Below are 20,920 nucleotides of genomic sequence, written 5' to 3' on the forward strand. Positions count from 1 at the left end.
CTGTACTTAACAAAGATGCATATCATGATAAAAAATGATGATGGAATAGATTTAATTTTTAAAACGAAAAACAAAAAAAACTAAATAGATACCATAAGAAATTAAAGATATTTGGATTGAAGATGGCCCTGGCGATACATTAACTATGTATTGTTACTTGAGAACCTTTGCTTCTAATTACCTATTAAAGTGGTCATATTTTACTAGCATCCGATAATAATTAAGGAATAATATTAATTTAATTTCCCATTTAAGTTTATGGTTCACTGTTGTTTAACTTTAGTATTACATTAATGATTTACAAATTTGAAGGATAAAGGAAAAATAAATATTTTTTTCTCATATTTTTTTTTATATGTTATTACCTTGAAATCTGATATGGAAATTGTCAGCTTAAATGAGAATATAGGCAGAGATTAAAAATTAATTCTTCCATTTTGGATTAAAATTAAGCATGAGGGGTTGGGGATGAGAAAATTGCAAACCTCATTAAATTACAGAGATTTGATTACTCACTTCTAATTAAGAAAATTACCACAATTTTTTTAATTAAAAAAATAAAAAAGAAAAAGGATGAAGAAGAAGAAATCTACAAGCAGCTTCCTCCATAACCTGCATTCCTAAATAAAGCTTCCTTCAATTCTTCAGGCTTCAGTTCTGTTCTCTGCTTCAGTTCTGTTCTCTGCTTCAGTTCCTATTTTCAAGTCAATTTTTTTTTATTGCACAAATTAAATATATTTTAAAACGCACAATATATTGTTATATTCTTATTTTTTTTACAACATGTCGAGATTATAGTTTTAAAAAAATTCCATTTCCAAAACTAAATAAAAATTTTAAATTTAATCTTAAATTTTAAAAAGTTATAATTTCACCTTTAAGATTTGAATTTTCCTCTATTTTTAACCTTGATTTTTTACTAAATATTATCCTATAATTTTTTTTCCCTTCAATTTGTTAACATTACAAGTGTTTTTTTAGGAAGACGATAGAAGATTAAATTATGCCTTGTTAACATATTTAAACAAATAAACATAACATATCATTAGATTTGTTATATACTTATTAATAAAAAGTCTGATGTGCTCCCATAAAGATTTATTTATTTCAATTACATATTCATGTTGTATTCAAATTAAATATATTAACAAACCAATAATTCGGGAAAGCATTAACTTTTTCTTCCCCGTCTGAGAAATACTAAAATATTTAAATGAAATGGATAATTAAATGATAAATAAAAATTAAAAAAAAAAAAAAAAAAAAAAAAAAAAAAACCTTAGATTTCAAAATATTACAATTTTATTTTTGAGTTCCAAATTTAATTTCTATTTAGTACAGAATGTTGTATTCATTCTATCTTTGAATTTTCAGTTTAGGTTTCATTTGGTCACTAAATTTCGATATTATGCTTTTACTCTCGAATTGTTACTGATGCTCTTGCTTTGGTATTCGACACTCATTTTCAACTAACTAATTAAAAACAATTATGATATAAATTCTTTTAATTAATTTTAATACTAATGAAAAATCAGTAAAAGCAAAATTAATTATAAATAATTAATTCTTTTAAATTTGGATATTAACACCAACAAACGATTAAAATGAAAGTAAATATTTAGTTTAAAAAAAAAACTAAAAGAGTTAATCTTGTCAAGACTAAATTGACACAAATATTTAAAATTTCCGAACAAAAATACGTTCTCGATAACTATTTCAATTTTTTGTTTTATCTTTGAAAAAATTTTAAAAAAAAAACTTTTAAAAATTACTTTCGTTTTAAAAATCTGTGTAGTTATGAAAAATGCAAAGCCATGATAAAGAAGGGTGAAAAAATAGACTTTGATTTTAAAAAATCAAAAATAAAAAATCGAATGGTTACAATGAAACTCAAACGTACGGTAAAAAGGAAACTAAACTTGAAATTACAATTAAGGGGAAAAAATGTATAATTTTTCAAAAAAGATGCAAAAGAGAAGAAAGATAAAGAAGGTATTATAATACCTGAGAAGAACAAGTGGCTTGCAATGCGAAGTCATTGAAGCAGCTAATTACACATTGTTGAATCTCAAGCCCCAATGCTTCGAGTGTATTCACCGTTGATAATACCAATCCTGGTTTTCCCGCACAGCAAATCTCGATTCTCGTGTCCCCATTTCTAGTTTCCACTTCGAACTGTTCAACCAATTTTTGTTCTTAATCAGCCTCTTTAGTAATTTAATCTATCGCTTTTTTGTTTCAAAATACGCAAAGAAATCTCGAAAAAAGTTGTTTACTTTTGGTGAATTCCTCACTACGCATTCACTCAGTTTTGTGTTCTTCAATGAATTCATCCTCGGATTTGATCCTTCCACTTCGCTTTGCAGATTCCCGATCTTCTCTAGCAATTCTTTCATATACTCAATCGCATCTGCCAGAATCGCTGTTCTGTCCATCTGTTCATAGAAGTCCACCACAAAATCGCTTTAAGTTTATAGGTTTTGTTCAATTCAAGGCTAGGCTCAGGTGATTGATTCTATTTCTTACCTTACTGATCTTCGGGACAATGGATCTGAGCATTGAAAGTCGATCGTTCAACCGCTTCCTTCTCCTTCTCTCCGCCATCAGATTCTTTGACGGTTGTCCTTGCAATTTCTTCCCTCTGTTCTTTCGGTCCATGGAGGAGCATGTTCCGATGTTGAAAACCTGGAGTTCTTCTTCTGGAGATTGATTCGGCTCCATTTTACACGCTGATTCAACTTGAACTGCCTCCATATTCTGAATCTCATCCGCGAGAAAACCTAATTGCTCTTCCTCTTCTTCTCGCTCTACATTCGGATGCTCTGGTTGAAATGGCAGAGGCGCGGCTGCTGCTGCTGCTGCTGCTACTTCCATGACGGTAAAGGCGGAATCAGGTATTTGTGGTACTGAGAACTCATTTGCTAAAGGATGGTAGAATTCGTGGAGATTTTGAGCGGAGAGAGGTTCTGAAGAAGAATTTGGGGGGAAATTCAAAGTGGTTTGATCGAAACAGTAATCGAATGGCCAAGCATTTGAGCAGAGGTCGGTGATTTCGTTTGGAATGGCTTCCCAATTTGAATCTCTTCGTAGAGCCATTAACTCCTCTAAGAAAACATGTTCGTCAAGCTCCATCTCTCTCTCTCAAGCTTTCTCTCAAGCTCTAATGGAGGCTCTGCCCTAGTACCTGGACGGCATAAAAATTGCAGTAGAGAGGATTATATATATATAGGCACATGTGGAATGGCTTAATACACTTTTAAATTGCAAGTTTGTTTATTTATTTATTTAGTAAAAAGAGATAATAAATATTAATTACTCCAAATTATGCTTTCTTTAGAAATAACAATTTTAATTAGTTAGTCTAAGAGTCGGTTTAGAATGACTATGGCAAAAAAATATTTTTCAAAAAAACAGTTTTATTTAAACTTTTTTCATAAAACTATTTAAAATATTCAAAAGGTTGCGAAATAGTTCAATTCTTTGTAAAATATTTATTTTTAAAATTAAACATTTAAAAAGGTTAAATCAAATACCTGTGTCGAATGGACATTTAAAATTTGAAATTTATATTTTTTACACTTATTTAAGGAACTTTTTAAATATAAAAAAAATATTTAAAAATATATATTAATTTATAATAAAAAGTTTCAAAAATAAAAGTTTTTATAAAATTAAATATTTTTTAGATTTTTCTGTTTATAAGAATTTTTCCATAATTTAGTTGATTTTATAATTTTAGTGGACATAAAATTTAAATTTTAGTTAATTATTAGACATCTTTAAAATTTGGAATTTTTTAGACATTTAACCTTCTTTTTTTTTTTTAATGGTTAAAATAATTTTTGTCATATTTAAAATCATTATAAAATACTACTTTAATAATACAATTAATATAATATTTTATTTTATTTTTTTAAATATAAATTTTCATATTATCAAAATTCACATCGAAGGATTAAAAGTATCTTTCATAGTAATTTTGAAAATAACAAAAGGAATTGTGACCATTTCAAAATCATTTCCAACACATACGTTAAAAAGATTAAAAATTACTTTTCGTTCCTAAATTTTTATAAAAATAATGATTTGATCAATGTACTTTAATTTTGTAATAATCTAGTCCTTGAAGAATTTAATTCATATACTTTCAAATTTGTAACACTTTAATTCCTATCGTGAAGAAATTCATCAAACATAATTGTCGATTTGGACTATACAACGATTTAGTCTTTATAATTCATAAATAAACTTCACCTTTACTTATTAAATTTTAAATATTAAATTATTACTAATTTAAAAATATTATAATCGAATCAGAAATTAAGGTATTACTTGAATGAGAATTCGTAGAATAAAAGTGATTTTCAACTAACTTACAACTAGAGATATCATTTAATCCTCTACTTTAATTATTTCATTACAGACATATATATATATATATATATATATATTAAAAATTAAATGCTGAGAACACGTGTTAGTACAGATGTGAAGTGAATAAAAAGGAGAAAATGATTGAAGTCTCTGTGGAGAAATAGTAAAAAGTAAAAAAAATAAAAAATATATATAAATTAGGAAAAGAAAATACAATTAATAATAAATTAAGAAAGATTTTGGAATGAAAAATAATTAGTGTTAATAATTTAAGAGAAATCAAATAGAATGAACTATGAAATAAGAATCTTGTGTGTGAGGGGTAGTCAATGTCACTTTTCACAAAATCACTGCCACCAAATGAGAAGAGCTCAGAAGGACATAACATAAACAGAAACTGACCCACCACCATAACACTGCACACCGATATATATAAATAATTAATTATTATTATTATAATAATAAAGCTTCCTGTCATCTTCTTTCTGTATATATATAAGGTATTGAATTTAAGTTGCTATATCCATATTTTTATGGATATTTTTATAAGTTTATTGTTTTAACCTTGACAAGATAGGTGAATTAACATTTTTGTTACCTCTATTGAGGATTTTATATTTAAAAGATGAGAAAACTTTTGTTAATCAATCTTACAATATAAAACAATAAATAACTAAAAAAAAAAAAATAAAATAAGAGTATTGATTATTGTTTATTTTATATTTAAAATAAGAGTTCTCACGATCTTTATAAAATAACTAAAGATCGAGCCACTTATCTCATTTTTGATTGATTTTGAGAAGGAACTCTACATCATCTATTAACTTCACAAACTTTAAATTATACATGAACTACTCTTTTAATTATCAATTGATTTTTAGAAGTAACTTCGTATTTATATTTTGTTTAAGTATTTATTTTAGTCCATAAAGTTGACATTGACATTTGGTCCCAAAAAATAAAAATAAGGACCTGACCCAAGAATGACTAACCTAAAAAAGCACCATCTATTATTAAAAAGTGGCAAAAAAAATTCTAAAAATAGATTTAAAATACCAAATAAAAAATGAAAAGTTTATTAATGTGAATATAATATTAATAATAAATATTCTAACATTTTTAAAATATATATAATTTTTTTTTCAAAACCATCTATCAAATTTTTCAACTTCGGAGTTAGTTCATCAATTTGTCAATTAAGTCCACATTCTAGAGTAATTTTAAAATAGTTTTCATGTTAATCATTTTGCAGCATACCTTTAATTACTTAAAATCAATAAATGTTTAATTTTATATTATTAAATGTAATTTTTCATTCTATTAAAATTGATTTTAGAAATGAAAAAAATGATTTAAGCATTTTAGAAGCACTTCCAAACGTGGTTTAAGAGACCGTTTGAATTGACTTGAGAAAAAATTGTTTTTCAAAAAATTCATTTTTATTTATACTTTTGACAAAAAAATTGTTGAAAATATACTTCAAAAACTATTTTGACTGGTTGTCAAATATTGCTTTTTATGCCTCGGTGTAGTCGGCTCTTGTAGCCCCCTTTGCCAATGAATCAGCTAATAGATTACATTGTCTGTTAACATGCCTAAAGGAAATACAAATAAACTTCTTTGTCGGTGAAATTCATTCGATTCAATTTGTCTTGGATGAGTCTTATTGTCTGAAAATAATCAGACTCAACTCTAATATGTAAGGTCCCAAGTGAGATTGCCAATTTCAAGCCTTCAACAATCGCAAGCAATTCAAGAATAGGAAGTAAAGAATTAATTTCCAAGTGTTTTGACTGTAAAGCGATTGCAAAGCCCTCAAAATCTCGGATTGCTGCGTCCAATTCAGATGAAACAGGAGAAAAGTTCCAAGCTGCATCTACGTTAAGAGAGTAGAAACCATGTGGAGGAGGAAGCTATTTTCTAATTATAGCGGCTTCATTCTTACACTTTCCCTCTTGAAGAATAGTTTTGTGGATAGGCTTGATCAAAGTAATCTCTAATCCATTTGCTTTAGTCTCTACTTGATCAAAGAATAGTTTTTCCTTGGCTCTTCTACAGGTGAAAAAAAAATATGGTTGTAAAGATTCTTCTTCATATTGACAAACTGGACAAAGTGGTAAAAGATTAAGGTCTTTGTTGTAGAGATTTACTCTTGTAAGAATGATATTTTTGAGAACTCTCCAAACAAATTTTTTTATTAAGTTTCTCTACACCATATTCATAAGGCTCTTCTAGCATCTAGCTCCCTTTTCTACCTATGCTATGTTTTATTTGATAGTGTCATCTTCTCGGTTGGATGTGTAGTTAGGTTGTCTCATTGTTGCTATGTTTTGTTAAAACTATGAATTAGACCTACAATGTAGTTGAATGACAAAAGGTGATTAATGTTTTTTTGTTAAACTATGTATTATAGCCAAAATCCAACACATAATTTACAACACTCCTGGCACCTCCACATCCACAAGGTTTATCTTAAGCATTTTGTTGGTTCACGTTTTCTTTTCAGATAGTTGTTTTTAGTATTATGATCGAAAAGGGTTATACTCAACTGAAAGTGGATACAAGTTAGTTCAAGATGCAACTTTTAAGGCTTTCACATCGACAAAGCACGAGAGCATGGAGATATGATGCTAAAAAATATTAATGTGGTGTGCATGTAACGAAGCACTTTCTAGAAGGGAAAATCTTCATCATAGGAAAATTTGTGGCTCATGCTATTATCCCTTATGTAAAGAAAATGTTACGAAAATTGAGCTTCATGTTTCTTAAGATTGTACATGAACACAAACTATGCTGACTTTGATTTTTTTTTTATTTTTTTTTTTTTACAAGGTTTGATCAAATTAACTCTGAGGCGGACTCCATAAAACAAACTTGATAATTCTTTAGGGCTTATTTGAACGTTTGGACCGTCTTAACAATAAAGTCTTCACCTTTATTGATGACATTCTAGCTTTCCATCGGTGAGACATTATTCAAGCATTTTTTTTGTCCTCAAAATTGTCATACTTGAAGAACCAATGTCCCTAATATCTAGCGTGAAGATCATCCTTATTGAACTGGATGTTGATAAGACATTAAGGCAACTCTTTGATGTTTTTATTTTGATTCTATATTTAAAAAAAAAAAATGTAGTTTAGTGATGAGCCTTATTCTTTCCATTCATTTGATTTAACTTTTTTTAAGAAAAAGCATTTTATTTAATATTTTATCCTTATATTAACCTGACTTATTATTGTTATCTGTTGAGAAGACATTAATTTGACCAAATGTTCATTATTCCATCTCATTGTTTATTTTGAATCAATAAACTTTAATCAAGATTTTATAGAGTTGAGAAATCAAATTAAATGTACTAAAAAATATTAAAATTGTCAAAACAAATATAGTTCAACTGACATAATGTTTGTACTATAAATCTCGATGTCAGAAATATTAAAATTAAATCATTCATAAAATTAATACATTTTAAATACTAAATATACATATCTGTAAAAGAAATTACGAAATTATCTACCACCTCGCTAATAAATTAAATTCAAAACACAAAATTAAATAACATAAATACCCAAACCCAAGTGGACAACTGCGTATGGATATTTTGTCCTTTGCGTATTTAGATATTTTTGTCTTATTTGTATTTTCCCCAAACTATATAATTAGGTTCTTTTTTTAAAAAAAAAAAAAAAAAAAAAAAATTATTATTTAGATGGATCTAGTTTGATTATGGTGGGTTGTTTTTTCTATTCTTACCCCACATGCTTAATGTACTAAATATAGGGAAAATAAGATTATTTATTAAGGGTTAACATGCAAACAAAAAACAATGCAATTTTGTTTAGGTAACTTTAATTATTGTACCTATTGTAATGATTAATTTCATTTTTAACCGTACTAAAAATTTTAAAAAAAAAAAAAACCTACTTTTAGCCCAATATATTTTTCGCCAATTATTATTATTACCATCATTTAATGCTAATTTTGTTGTTTTCACGAGAGAGCAAAAGTAAAGGAATCATAATGGGTTGCATGGAGTGGACTTTAAAATATAGGTTAAACTATAATTTTAATTTTTCAAATTTTAAAGTTCGTATGGTTAGTTCCTCGACCTTTGAAATTTTTTTAATAAATATTTAAAAATTCAATTTTGTGTAAGAGTCTATAATAAGTCATCAAAAATTAGATTTGGTATCTAATAACTATTTAAACTTGAATTTTGTGTTTGGTTATTGACATATATTGCATTTTAAAAAATTGGCTAATCTATTTGACTTAATTGAAAGTTGAATATCTTATTAGATTCTAGATTTAGTTTCCTGTCTAATAGATTTATTAATATTTTTTAAAAAATATATTGAAAATGTTAGAAATCTATTAGACACAAACTGAATGTAGAGATCTATTTAAAATTATTAAACACGAAATTGAAAGTTCATAAACTAGCATGTAATTAAACGAAAAAATACCTTTAGCATTTATTTAAAGATGAAAATTAATTTCAAAAAAAATCATACATAAAACAAATTTGTAAATTAAATTATAAATTTAGCGAATGAACTTTAGTATTCTGTCTAAGCTAAGTTATAACAATTATACTTGAACTTTTTCATTTATTTAAAAAATACTCTTATACTATCAAAAATTGCAATATGATTTTTGGACTTTCAAAAACATTTTAAAAATACTTTTTGGATAGAAATCTAATCATGACCTAAAATTGTGCAGCAATTACCCAATGGGGTGATACAAATTTTTTGTTTTAATCATTGTTACACTTTTTTATATCTCAATTTTTATCCACAGTTCTAGAGAAATTTATACTTTAAGGGATTTTTAAAATGTCCTTGAATGTTCAAGGATAATATTTCTATTTTTTAAAGTATAGAGATATTTTTTTAAAAAAAAAATAACAAAATTAAGTATATTTTTTATAATCTAACCTTGTACCTAATTAGATGTTTGAAAAGTTCATAAATTATGAATCCGCTTAACAAAGTTGAAGAATTAAGACTTTAAGTCGTTCATTAGATCATAATATATACAAAATTAAGCTAAAAGCTTAAGAACCTATTTGATACAATAGATTTACATATCATTCTAAAAATACATATAATATTAAATTTTTTACCTTTTATACTTCAAAATATTTCAATCAAATTCCACTGTTTATACATCATACATAAATCATATGACTTTTTTTTTTTCATCTCTAAAATCAGAGCATACACAACTTGACAGAACAAGAAGAGAACATTAGACCAAACCAATATCTTGTCAAGTCAAGTCAAGTCTGTTGTTGATGATTGTGCTGTGCCACTATACCTGCAGTGGCCGCCGGAAACTTCCATCGCCGGCCGCCTGTGGCGGCGGAGGCTATAATTTTTTTTTATTTAAAAAGAGGAAATTTGATTTTTTTTCTTTTAATTTAATAATTCGTCCGTACAGTTTGAGCATTCCAAAGTAAACAAAAATGAGAGAACTGTTGGAAGAGTTGAAAGGGATGGGAGGAAAAAGAGTTAAAGAATCTATTAAAGCAAGACATTAACATTTTTACCCTACATGGGTGAAAGTGAAAAACCTTTTTATTTTATTTTATTTTTTTTAGAAGCATTTTATGTTATCTATCTCATGTGGTTGAATTTGGGGAAAAAAAAGAGGGGGGCGGGGGGATAATCATATAAGTCAAGTAAAAGGGAAAAAAATGTTTTTCACATTTAAACACAATAGACAATATCAAAAAGCATTTAAACATTCCATTTTTTGTTTCTTTAGTGAAATCTAAATTTATCAATCCAAAATGCTTTTTTACAAGTATAGATGGTATAATTTAAGATTAGAAAAGCTGATTTTTGTGTAGGTTTAGTTATTTATTATAAAGAACAATTTACCAATCTTAAAATTACATATTTGTTTAGCTTATCTACTCGATTTTATCATACTTTCACTTAATCGAAACAAAGTCAATATAAAAATATCAAGAATTTTGATGTTATTTTTTTCTCAGGCCAAAAAGAGAATGATTTGATTTAAACTACACACTTGAACTTTCAAAATTTATCGACAAAATAATATTTTTGTAAATTAAATAGTCCAATGCACTCTCAATAATTTTTTCTCATGATAGAGATATTTTTTTGTTTGAAATACTTAGTACTTGAAGTAAAAGGACCTAGTAAATAGCTATCTATCTTTTGGAATAAGACATATGGTTATGGCAAGAAAGTACCAAAAACAGAACCTAGAGGAATCTAATATTCACATGCTATAACATTAGGTAATATCATTTTTCTTGGATCTCAACCTTTTATATGAAAGGTTGAAATAAAAGTACGGCAATGCTAATTAAACTTGGAAGAGGCAAGGCCTACTAATGGCTACTTTATTGCCCAAATGCTTTTTTAAATATATTAATTAAAGTACTATATATGTCATTCTCTATTCATTATTGTTATTTAGTTTATATTGGTTTTTTTATTAATTGATATCCATAACTTTTATTACCTATCGTTATCTTTATTGGCAAGAAGATTACTACTCATCTAAATTTCAAATATCATATTTTAGTCTCTAAACATTTGACCAAAAAAAAAATTAAGTATCTATTTTATTGTATAAATAATTAAATTTTGTTATACATATTTTCTAATCCTTATTCACATGCATGTTTTCTTACTAAATAAGTTTTTTTTTTTCTTTCAAGTACAACAAAATATGTGCATACAACTAGAACAAATGGAATTAAATTTAAAATTTGATTCTCTAAAGAAACATCCCACTTTTATTTTTATGGACATTTTAGATTTATTCAACTACATTGAAGGTTAAGAGCTTCCACTATCAATAGTTATTGTAAATTTTCTTTTATAAAAAATTCCAATAATTTGTTGTGGAAAAAAAAAAGCAATTAATAACTCGATTTATAAAGGTGGGACGTTCAAAGAAAAAGGAAAGGACGTTGGTGGGGCCAAGCTCGAAAAAGTTTCACAAAAGAAAAAGAAAAAGAAAAAAATCGGAAGTTCTAAGTGGGACACGTGGATTCAGTTGAATTTTTAAATAAAAAAACACTCCATTTTCATAAAATTAACTATGGAGTATATTAACTTTTATCGCTGACGAATAGCTCTATAATAAAAAAATTCATCAAATTAATTGTAAATTTTGATTATAATTTATAAATAAATTTGACCGTTAATTAGTTTATGAGTAAGAATTTTAGTTAAATATTAATAGTATATTTTAATATACAGAGTAAATCGTTATAAATTACATAAACTAAATTGATATTTATTAAAGTTTATAAAAAAAAAAATATATATATATATATATATAGATTAAAATTGGTTACAAACTAAAAAGTGATTCGTCTAAAAGTAAATAAAAACTCAAAAACAATTTTTAACCCTTTTTCTCTCAAAATTGAAAGTCTGGCGAAACAGTTTCTTTGTTTAGGTAATTCCAAAAAATGAGGGAAAAAAAACTATGATTTTCTTTTAGTACAGAATGATTTTTACTATCGCCCTTAAGTTTATTGACTCAATTAAAATATGTGTACTTTCTTTTTATTTCGTTTAATTTTAAATAATAATCTCACTTGATTCGACAAAATGACCTATTACTATTTTCTAAAGTTCATTTTTTAAAATCTTTCCTACCAATTTATATTACAAAATTTATGAAAAAGGACACAATTCAACATCATAAATCATATAAATGTAAATGGTGATATTTTACAAACCTATCTAATTGTCTAATGCAATAAAAATATTGGACATAAATTTAAAGAGATGATACTAATAGATATAATTATTAAATCACATATTTTATATAAATATTAAATTATATTACTATAGTTTCACATCGATAAGAAATAAAATTATGTTTAATAGTATCATACCATTAATATATATATATATATTGACGACACTTCATCCAACAAGGAATCACAGTGAATAAAATATACAATTTGAAGTAAAAAAAAGTTAAAAGAATATGATTATATTACTTAAAACTACCAAGATTTCAAGACTTTTGTACCATACCCATTACCTAACTTCCATTCTTGTGTCTCAAAATGGTTTTAAAAACAAAATAAAAAAGTAAAAAGAGAAAAGATTTTAATATATATATGAACATTATAGATTGGTTGGAGATCAGATATCACATGTGAAGAGGAAAGGGAGACAAGAGATGACCCTAGCTATAGTCCCCAATTTACAACTTACACTACCTAAATCTAACACATCTATCCTATCCTTCTTATCTTTCCTCTAATTAATAATTGAGATTCTAATAATCAATGACTGTTATTAGAAGATTAACAAATTATTGGAATATTTATAGCAACCTACTAAAACAATAACTCCAAAGATTACAACCATTCTTCAACTCTTTGAAGAGGATTAATGTTTTGAATAGTATCAAGTCAAATAATGCTTACTTAGTTATACAAATTAAATTCCATATATTTAGTTCTTTAACTTTCTATTTTTTATTTTTTTATTTTTAAATACAAAACAATTGGACACAAGGTTTTTAGCAGCCCAACACTCCCTCTCTGTACTTTTCATAGTATTTTATCTCTGGCATTGATGACACTATCTCCCCTATATTTCATCTCTAACATTGGCAACACTACGACCTTCGTTGTTTTCCATCTTTGATAATGGAGTTATCTCTTCTTCCTCAAATAATGTGCAACGATTAAGGACAACAAACTAAAAAAAATTATTTTCTTCTCTCTAGACACAGAATAAACTAAATTTAGAGGGTAAAAGCTAAAAAATAAACCGTTACAAAATCGACAATTAAAGAATACAAAAAAAAAAAGTAAACAGAATCAACACAAAGATATATGCGGTTGGTTACATCACTAATAGTATGTTAGTTATATTCATGGGGGAAGAGAGAACAATATTATTAGAGAGAGTGTTTTCTTAATACACAATTGATGCCTCTAGGGTTAGAGAGTTCTCTAAACTCTAGGATCATAAACGTAAATAACCACAAATAAGTAAATATGCTAAACCCGAATTTCTATACTATTTGTTCAAAGTGCCAGCTAGCAAATTCAAAGCATTTCAACGTGAATAAAAATAAAAAAGTGAGAATGAGAACAAGAAGTTTAAAAGATTGAGAAAGTTTTGTTTTGAAAAAATGGGTCAAATTTCATTTTTCATTTTTTGTTAAAAATGAAGATTCCCATTGAGAATAAAAAGATTAATTACCAAAAACACCCACGATAGAATTTGAGATTAATTTGAAAAGAATGGGAGTAGGTATTTTAAACAATGAAATGAAAGAGAAATAATAATAAAAAAAGAAAAGGAAAAAGAAAAAAGGTAATGAAGTTAAGAGACAAATTAGGGAGGGACATGAGTTGGTAATGGTATCACGAGACCCCAATCCAATCCATTACATGCACAGTACAAGAAAGGCTACAAGAAGTGTGTCTCCCAAAAGTGGTTTTTGAGGAAGCAGCCCACAATATTTTTATAAATGAGACTGAGAGGGGGTAAACTGCAATTTTTATAAAATTTCAAAACCACCATTTTCTCTCTCTATAACTTAGTGAGAGAAATGGGAGAGGGGGTCCCTAAAAGCAAGAACTTCGTCGGGTAGTGCCTTGTTTGGATATGGAAAAAAGGGAAAAAAGAAGGAAATAAATGAAAAATGTGAAAAGCGAAGAAATAGAGCTCCAAATTCCAAAACAAAAAACGCAACGCAATGCAATCAAAAGGTACAGTTTGAAAGTAGAGCTTTTGATGGAAAGCATAGGCCCGCCTTGGGTTGGGTCTTACATTTGGCGTTAAGGACAAGGCAAACCAAAATTTCGAATCATTTCTAGCACTACCCTCACTCTATACTCCTTTTTATTCTACTATGTATTCTAAAATGTCTAAAAATAATCGAGAAATTAAATAAAAACAATAAAACTCAAAACATAAAAACTTACCAGTAAAAAATCCCAACATAAACAAAAACACTTTCACACCTTTTTCTTCGATCTCGAACTAGAGAATACGAAAAGATAGTTATATTAACGTTAGTATACTTAAATTTGAAGTGTTTCTAATTGAGACAATTTCAAATCAAAGACATAAACACTTTTTATATTTTTTAGAACCTATAACTTCTTTAAACTTTTTCAATATTTGACAATTATACTTCTAATATATTTTGCTAAAACTTAACAATATGATGTATCTAATAAATTATTAAGACTCTCTTTGGTAACCATTTCACTTTTTGTTTTTTGTTTTTGAAAATTAAGCTTATTTCATCTACATTTCTTACAATGATTTGCATCTTTCTAAGTATGATGGTTGAATTCTTAGCCAAATTTCAAAATAAAAACAACCTTTTAAAAACTATTTTTCTTTTAGTTTTCAAATTTTGGCCTGATTTTTTAAACCGTTGGTGAAAAGTAGATAACAAATGAATACTTTTGGAGGTGGAAATAGTGTCTATAGGCTTAATTTTAAAAAACAAAAACAAAAAACAAAATGATACCAAACGGAGTTTAAACTTTCAATTTTGTGATTTATGAGTTTATGTTATATTATTAGATATAAATTTTAAGTTTAAGTTTATTTAAATCCTAAATTTATTAATTTTTTTTTGTTTAGTGAATTCATTGATTTTAAAAAATATCCAATAAATCAAAACTTCATTAGACACAAAATTAAAAATGAATATATTATTAGATACAAAAATTGAAAGGACAAGAATCTATTAGACATTTTTCTAAATTTTAATAAAAAATAAAATTAAAAAAAAAAGAGTACATAATAAATTTGGAGACTTAATATGCACACTTATGCTTTGAAGTATTGGGAGTAGACTTACAATCTAGTCTATTTAATTTGATTTCTTAGATTCCACGCTATCTTTTAAATAACTTTTTTTTATTATTATTAAAATATATATTATTTTGGTTCTCATACTTTAGAGTTTGTTCATTTTAGTATATGTACTTTTAAATGTTCAATTTTATTTTTTATATTTTAATAAATCTTAAATTTAATCTTCTAAAATTAATTTTTGTCAAAATTGACAACAGTAATAATAATTTTCATACAATAAAATAGAATATGTGACTGTTTCCAAAATATATAATAAATTTTTTTGAAAAAAATAACAATAAACTAGTACTAGAGACCCAATAAAAATTTACTATAAGTACGAGAATCAAAATTGAATGCATTTTTAACGTCGAGAGACTAATATTAAACGAGTCTTAATGTATAAAAATTAAAATAATATTTTAACTTTCCATTTTTATGGTAAATAATAAATAGAAAACAATAGTACTAGAAATTTTCCCGACAAATGCTAATGTGTTTTGAGTGTTTGTGAGTATTGTGTATGTGAATTTGCATCCCCACGGCCCCCACTATTTTTCATCTCACGTACTATCCTTGTCGGCGTATCATCTATGCACATTTCTCTCTCATTTTTTTTCTTCTTGATTTTTTTAATTAAAAATGATATAGGTTGAATATGACGTTGTTTACTTTAGACCCAACATATATGTATGTTGGTTCTAGAGATGGCTTAATTCATGAGTTCGTGCAATTTAGAGTTGAGAAGTTGAATTTATCAGTAATTGAGATGCATAATTGGATGTTACTGTTGAATAGACAAATTATAAAAATTTCTAGAGCAAATCTTTGGGGAACAAGGATAAATTGTATTAGAGATTGAAAGAAATTGTTTTAAGATAAATTTATGACTGGCAATTTTGTATTATTAGAGATATGAATATGCAAAATACATCGAATTCATATCTCAGAGTTATAATGTACATGAATTCCTTTTAATCTAAATCGATCAAATATTCATAAAGAATCCGCCATAATTTAATTAATTTTTCTCTTTTTGAGGGAGAGAAATGGTTGAGGAGGCGATGATTAAAATGTAGATACTAATTTTAATCAGTTTGAAATGTAAGAGAGAAACATACTTATATTCATTTGTATTTAATCGTGTTACTATGGGACATATATAGATTTTGAATCTAAATCCAATAATTATTATTATAAAACGTTGAAGAATAAGAAGTTTTGTTTTGAGAATGCCCTTTCGTCTTCCTTCTCTTTGTATTCAATCAATGCTTAGGTATATACAACCTATTTCCTTATATACACATTGTCCTTCAATGTGGTTACATAATAATACAAAAGAATAAAGAATATTACACATGGCTTGCTTTGGTTGGTGGAGATAAATAATTCTAACAAATTCTCAAGAATGTGGTGACTCATTTTCAATTTATTCTTCCACCTTCCTTTTTCCTTTTCCATCTTTATTTTCTTCCCTAACCCCCCCCCCCCTTCTCAAACTAGAGGGTACTTCAAGTACTCCCAGTTTGGATCTCAGTATGTAGAAGTGGAAGTTGTTGAGTGGTTTGGTGAGGCAATCAGCTAGTTAGTCTGCCGAAGGAACATAGCGGATGGTGATTTCGCCTTTTAAAACATGGTCCTATACAAAGTGGATGTCAACTTCTACATGTTTAATTCGAGAGTGAAACACTAGGTTTGCAGCTAAGGCCCCTGCCTCCTAGATTGTCGCACCATATGGTTGATCGATTTTTTTTATTTTAGTCTCATCTCACTGAGTAGTTGTTGAAGCCAGAGGACTTCGGATGTAGCATGAGCTAGTGCCTTGTACTCAGATTCTGTACTCGACCGTGCAACGACCATTTACTTCTTTGAGGACCATGAGACAATGTTATTCCCTACAAATGTGCAGTAGGCAGCAACCGATTTTCTATCATCAAGATTGGAGGCCCAATCAGTATCTGAGTAGGCAAAGACGGTTAGGTTCGGGCTTGGTTGGAAGTAAAGGCCATAGTGTTTCGTGTCGTTAATATAGCGAAGTACTCTCTTAGCTGCCTGTCAGTATGCATCAGTTGGAATTTGAAGGAATTGACTCAGCTGGTTGATTGCATAGGTAATTTCTGACCGTGTGTGTGTTAGGTACTGAAGGGCACCTATGGTGCTGCGATATATATAAGGATCAAAGATGGGCTGCCCATCGGTCTTCGATAGTTTTCTACCTTGCACACTTGGTGAGGGCATTGGTTTCACGTCAGTCATTTGTAGCTTGTGCAGTAGATCATCCACATACTTGGATTGATTTATCAGAAGACCAGATTCTAGGTAATAAACTTGTATTCCTAGGAAATACCGAAGCTGTCCCAGATACTTGAGTGCAAATTGAACATTAAGAGTTTCAATGAGTTGCTCTGTTAATTTAGAATTGTTACTTGTGATAATATGTCGTTGACATAAACAAGTAGAAAGATTATTGAGCCCATCGTTCGGTAGATAAACAGTGAAGTGTCCGATCGAGACTGATGAAATCCCTATTTTGTTAGGACAGAGCTGAGAGTAGTATTCCATGCTCGTGAAGCTTGTTTTAGGCCAGAAATAGCCTTGTCAAGTTTACAGACATGGTTCGGATATAAAGAATTGGCATACCCGGGTGGTTGGCACATATATAAATCCTCGACGAGTTTTCCATTTAAGAATGCATTATTGAAGTCAAGTTGCCTGAGAGACCAGCCTCGTGACACAACAACACTGATTACTACTCGGATTGTAGAATAATTCACGACAGGGCTGAATGTCTCAAAGAAGTCCACTCCATGATGCTGATGAAAGCCCTTCGCAACTAGTCAGGCTTTATACCGTTGTATTGAGCCATCCATATTTCTCTTAAGTCAAAATATCCACTTGTTTCCAACTATATTGTGTGATGGAGATCGGGGAACCAGTGTCCATGTCTTGTTCTTTATGAGAGCTGAGTATTCCTCATCCATAGCCTTCTTCCATTGAGGAGTTGCAAGTGCAGCTGTGATTCTTGTGAGCTCTGTTTGAGACAAATCAGTAGCTTTGCTTGTTATCCAGGCTTTGGGTTTAAAATATGCCAGCTTTAGCTCTAGTTATCATGAGGTGAGTAGGAACTGGTGAGGGGCGGGAGTAGATGGTAGATTTTGGCAAGATGGTAAAGGTCGGATTATTAGTAGGATGTGGTATATGTGGTATATTGGGGCTGTCATGTCAGACTAGGCTGGTTTGAGTCGGGGACAACAGTGAGTGATGGGTAGAGCTCACCGATGGAGAGATTTGGACTATGGTAAGATGCATAGCCTGGAGAGGATGTTTGGTTTATGGTGGTTGGAGCGTGGTCGGGAGCGGATGGAGGTGTAAGATTCATTTGTGGGAATGACCGTGACTGAGGTAGGTTATTGAGTATGGTTTGAAGGCTTGGAACTAAGGACTCAACTATGGTAGGGGCTATCGCCCTGGGTGATCTTACTGGAGAATGGAATCTCAACGATCATGGGGTTCTTCGTTGTGGTGATCGTTCTGAACGATGGACTTTCACCGATTTTTCTAGGTGATGGAATCTCAACGATCGTTCTAAACAATGGGAGCTGAACGATTGTGTTGTCTGTCATCTGAGTGATTGTTCTAAATGATGAGAGCTGAACGATCGTGTTGTCTGTCGTCTAGGCGATCATTCTAAATGATGAGAGTTGAGTGATTGTGTTGTCTGTCGTCTGGGCAATCGTTCTGAGTGATGGTGACTTAGCGATCGTTTTGTCTGTCGCCTGGGCGATCATCATACACGATGGGGATGCAAAGAGAAAGTCGTTCTCATTGAATTTCACGTCTACTGGTATATATTCGGCCCGATGGACTCAAGCATCTGTACCCCTTGTGGTGTGAGCTGGGACCAATGTACACACATTTCTCCGAGTGTAATTGGAATTTTTTACTGTGGTATGGCCTTAGATAGGGAAAGCGAGCACGATGGGTGATTTACCTTGTAGCACGGTGGTAGGCATTCCATTTATAAGATAAGCTGCTGTTAAGAATGTCTCCCACCAAAAAGACAGAGGCATGGATGCTTGTGCAAGTAACGTGAGGCCAATTTCGACTATATGTCGATGTTTGTGCTCGACTCTACCATTTTGTGCAGAGGTATACGGGCATGATTTTCTGATTAAGATGCCTTTTGATTCACAGAGACGATGAATTCTATCATACTCTTTACCATTGTCTGACTAGAGTATTTTGATCCCTGATTTGAATTGAGTATGGATTAATTGTGTAAAGTGATTGAACGCAGACAGTGTCTCACTCTTTTGTTTCATAGGGTATATCCATACATATCTACTGTGGTCATCCAAGAACAGTATGTAGTACCGGTATCCATCAGTAGATTTAATAGGGGTTGGTCCCCATACGTCTGTATGTATTAAGTCAAACTTATTTGATGCTCGAGATTGAGAGTTGGAAATGGTAGAGCACTTGCTTTTTCTAATTGACATGAGTCACAAAATTCATTTCCTTCATTAAATTTGAAATGTAAATTACATTCTTTAATGATATAATCTGGTGTCTTAGTCAACGGATGTCCTAATCTTCTATGCCAGATAACTTTTGACTCAACCACATTTATCCTAATTCCTGATAAAACTAGGGCAGTCGGGTTGTTATTTTTGTAAAGAGCATCCCCTTTTCTCTTAGGAGTGTCTTTCAGTACTTCAGATCCTTGTAGGCGATATAGTCCTTTGTCAAGCTCTCCTTTCAGCAGTGTTTTGCTTGTAGCCTTATCCTTGATGATACAACAGTCAGTGTGAAATTCAACAATCACAGCATTGTCATGAGAAAACTTGGATATACTAATTAAATTCTTTGCAATATTAAGTACACATAGGATATCATTTAGTATAAACTCATTGCTTCCATCAGATAAATAAAATTGACCAGTGTGAGAGATATGCAATTTTTCACCATTACCTACAATGACCAGTTCATAACCTCTATACTTTGTCGGATTGTTGATGTTGTTATAATCGAGAGTTACATGATTTGTAGCTCCCTATCGATGTATCAATTTGGATCAGTTATTGTCTCCGGTGTGGCCACAAAGGGGTTGGAGGTCTGTGAGGCTGTGAACACAGCTGCGGCATTGTTGCTGGGGCCAATCGACCCATGATTTCCTCTGCTTTGTCTATTGTTCTGGGAGTACTTTTTATCAAATCGATGATAATATACCAAGGCTGAGTGACCATACTTCCCACAAACTTGACATGTCGGTCTATTTGAATTGTTATTTCGTCATCTTCCTCGATCGCGGCTTCCACTTTGTCCATTGAACGGATTATGGTTAGAACTGCTGCCTTTAAAGCTGTTGCCCTATTGCCGATTCCTATTGAATGAGGGATTAAATTGTGACTTCCCTCCATTTGTGTGCATGTTGAAAGCTATATTGACAGAATGATTTTGGGCAAATGAGCTATGCATTTTGACAGAGTTTTGGTGTTCCAAGCGATTTTCATATGAAAGAAGTTCGAATTTCTATCTAACCAAGAAATACCTTATTTGCCTTGGATGCCCACGACTACTGGGCTGTATTCTTCATCAAGGTCAAGAAGAACTTGCAAGATCATTTCTCTTGTCGAAACAAGGCTGCCTGTTTGCGCAAGGTTGTCGGAGTGCAACTTCATCAGCTTCAGATACTCACTCATTTT

At 29.6% G+C, this 20,920-nt stretch overlaps 1 protein-coding gene across 2 annotated transcripts; it reads right to left on the reverse strand.

The window, feature by feature from the left end:
• Nucleotides 1-416: 416 nt before the first annotated feature.
• LOC120075314 (transcription factor bHLH93-like) lies at nucleotides 417-3,386 on the reverse strand. Of its 2 annotated transcripts, none has more exons than XM_039028582.2 (4): nucleotides 2,527-3,386; nucleotides 2,277-2,435; nucleotides 2,005-2,175; nucleotides 417-694 (listed from the first exon to the last, which is right to left on the reverse strand). In XM_039028582.2, the coding sequence occupies exons 1-4, from the start codon at nucleotides 3,130-3,132 to the stop codon at nucleotides 590-592; spliced, it is 1,041 nt and encodes a 346-aa protein (XP_038884510.1). In that variant the 5' UTR covers nucleotides 3,133-3,386; the 3' UTR covers nucleotides 417-589. The 2 variants fall into 2 exon arrangements, with proteins under 2 accessions (XP_038884510.1, XP_038884511.1); XM_039028583.2 differs by having other exon boundaries at nucleotides 417-682; nucleotides 2,527-3,242.
• Between the last annotated feature and the right edge of the window lie 17,534 nt (nucleotides 3,387-20,920).

The sequence above is a fragment of the Benincasa hispida genome, chromosome 4 (genome assembly GCF_027475165.1).
Source record: "Benincasa hispida cultivar pf3 chromosome 4, pf3_genome.v1.1, whole genome shotgun sequence".
Taxonomy (NCBI): domain Eukaryota; kingdom Viridiplantae; phylum Streptophyta; class Magnoliopsida; order Cucurbitales; family Cucurbitaceae; genus Benincasa; species Benincasa hispida.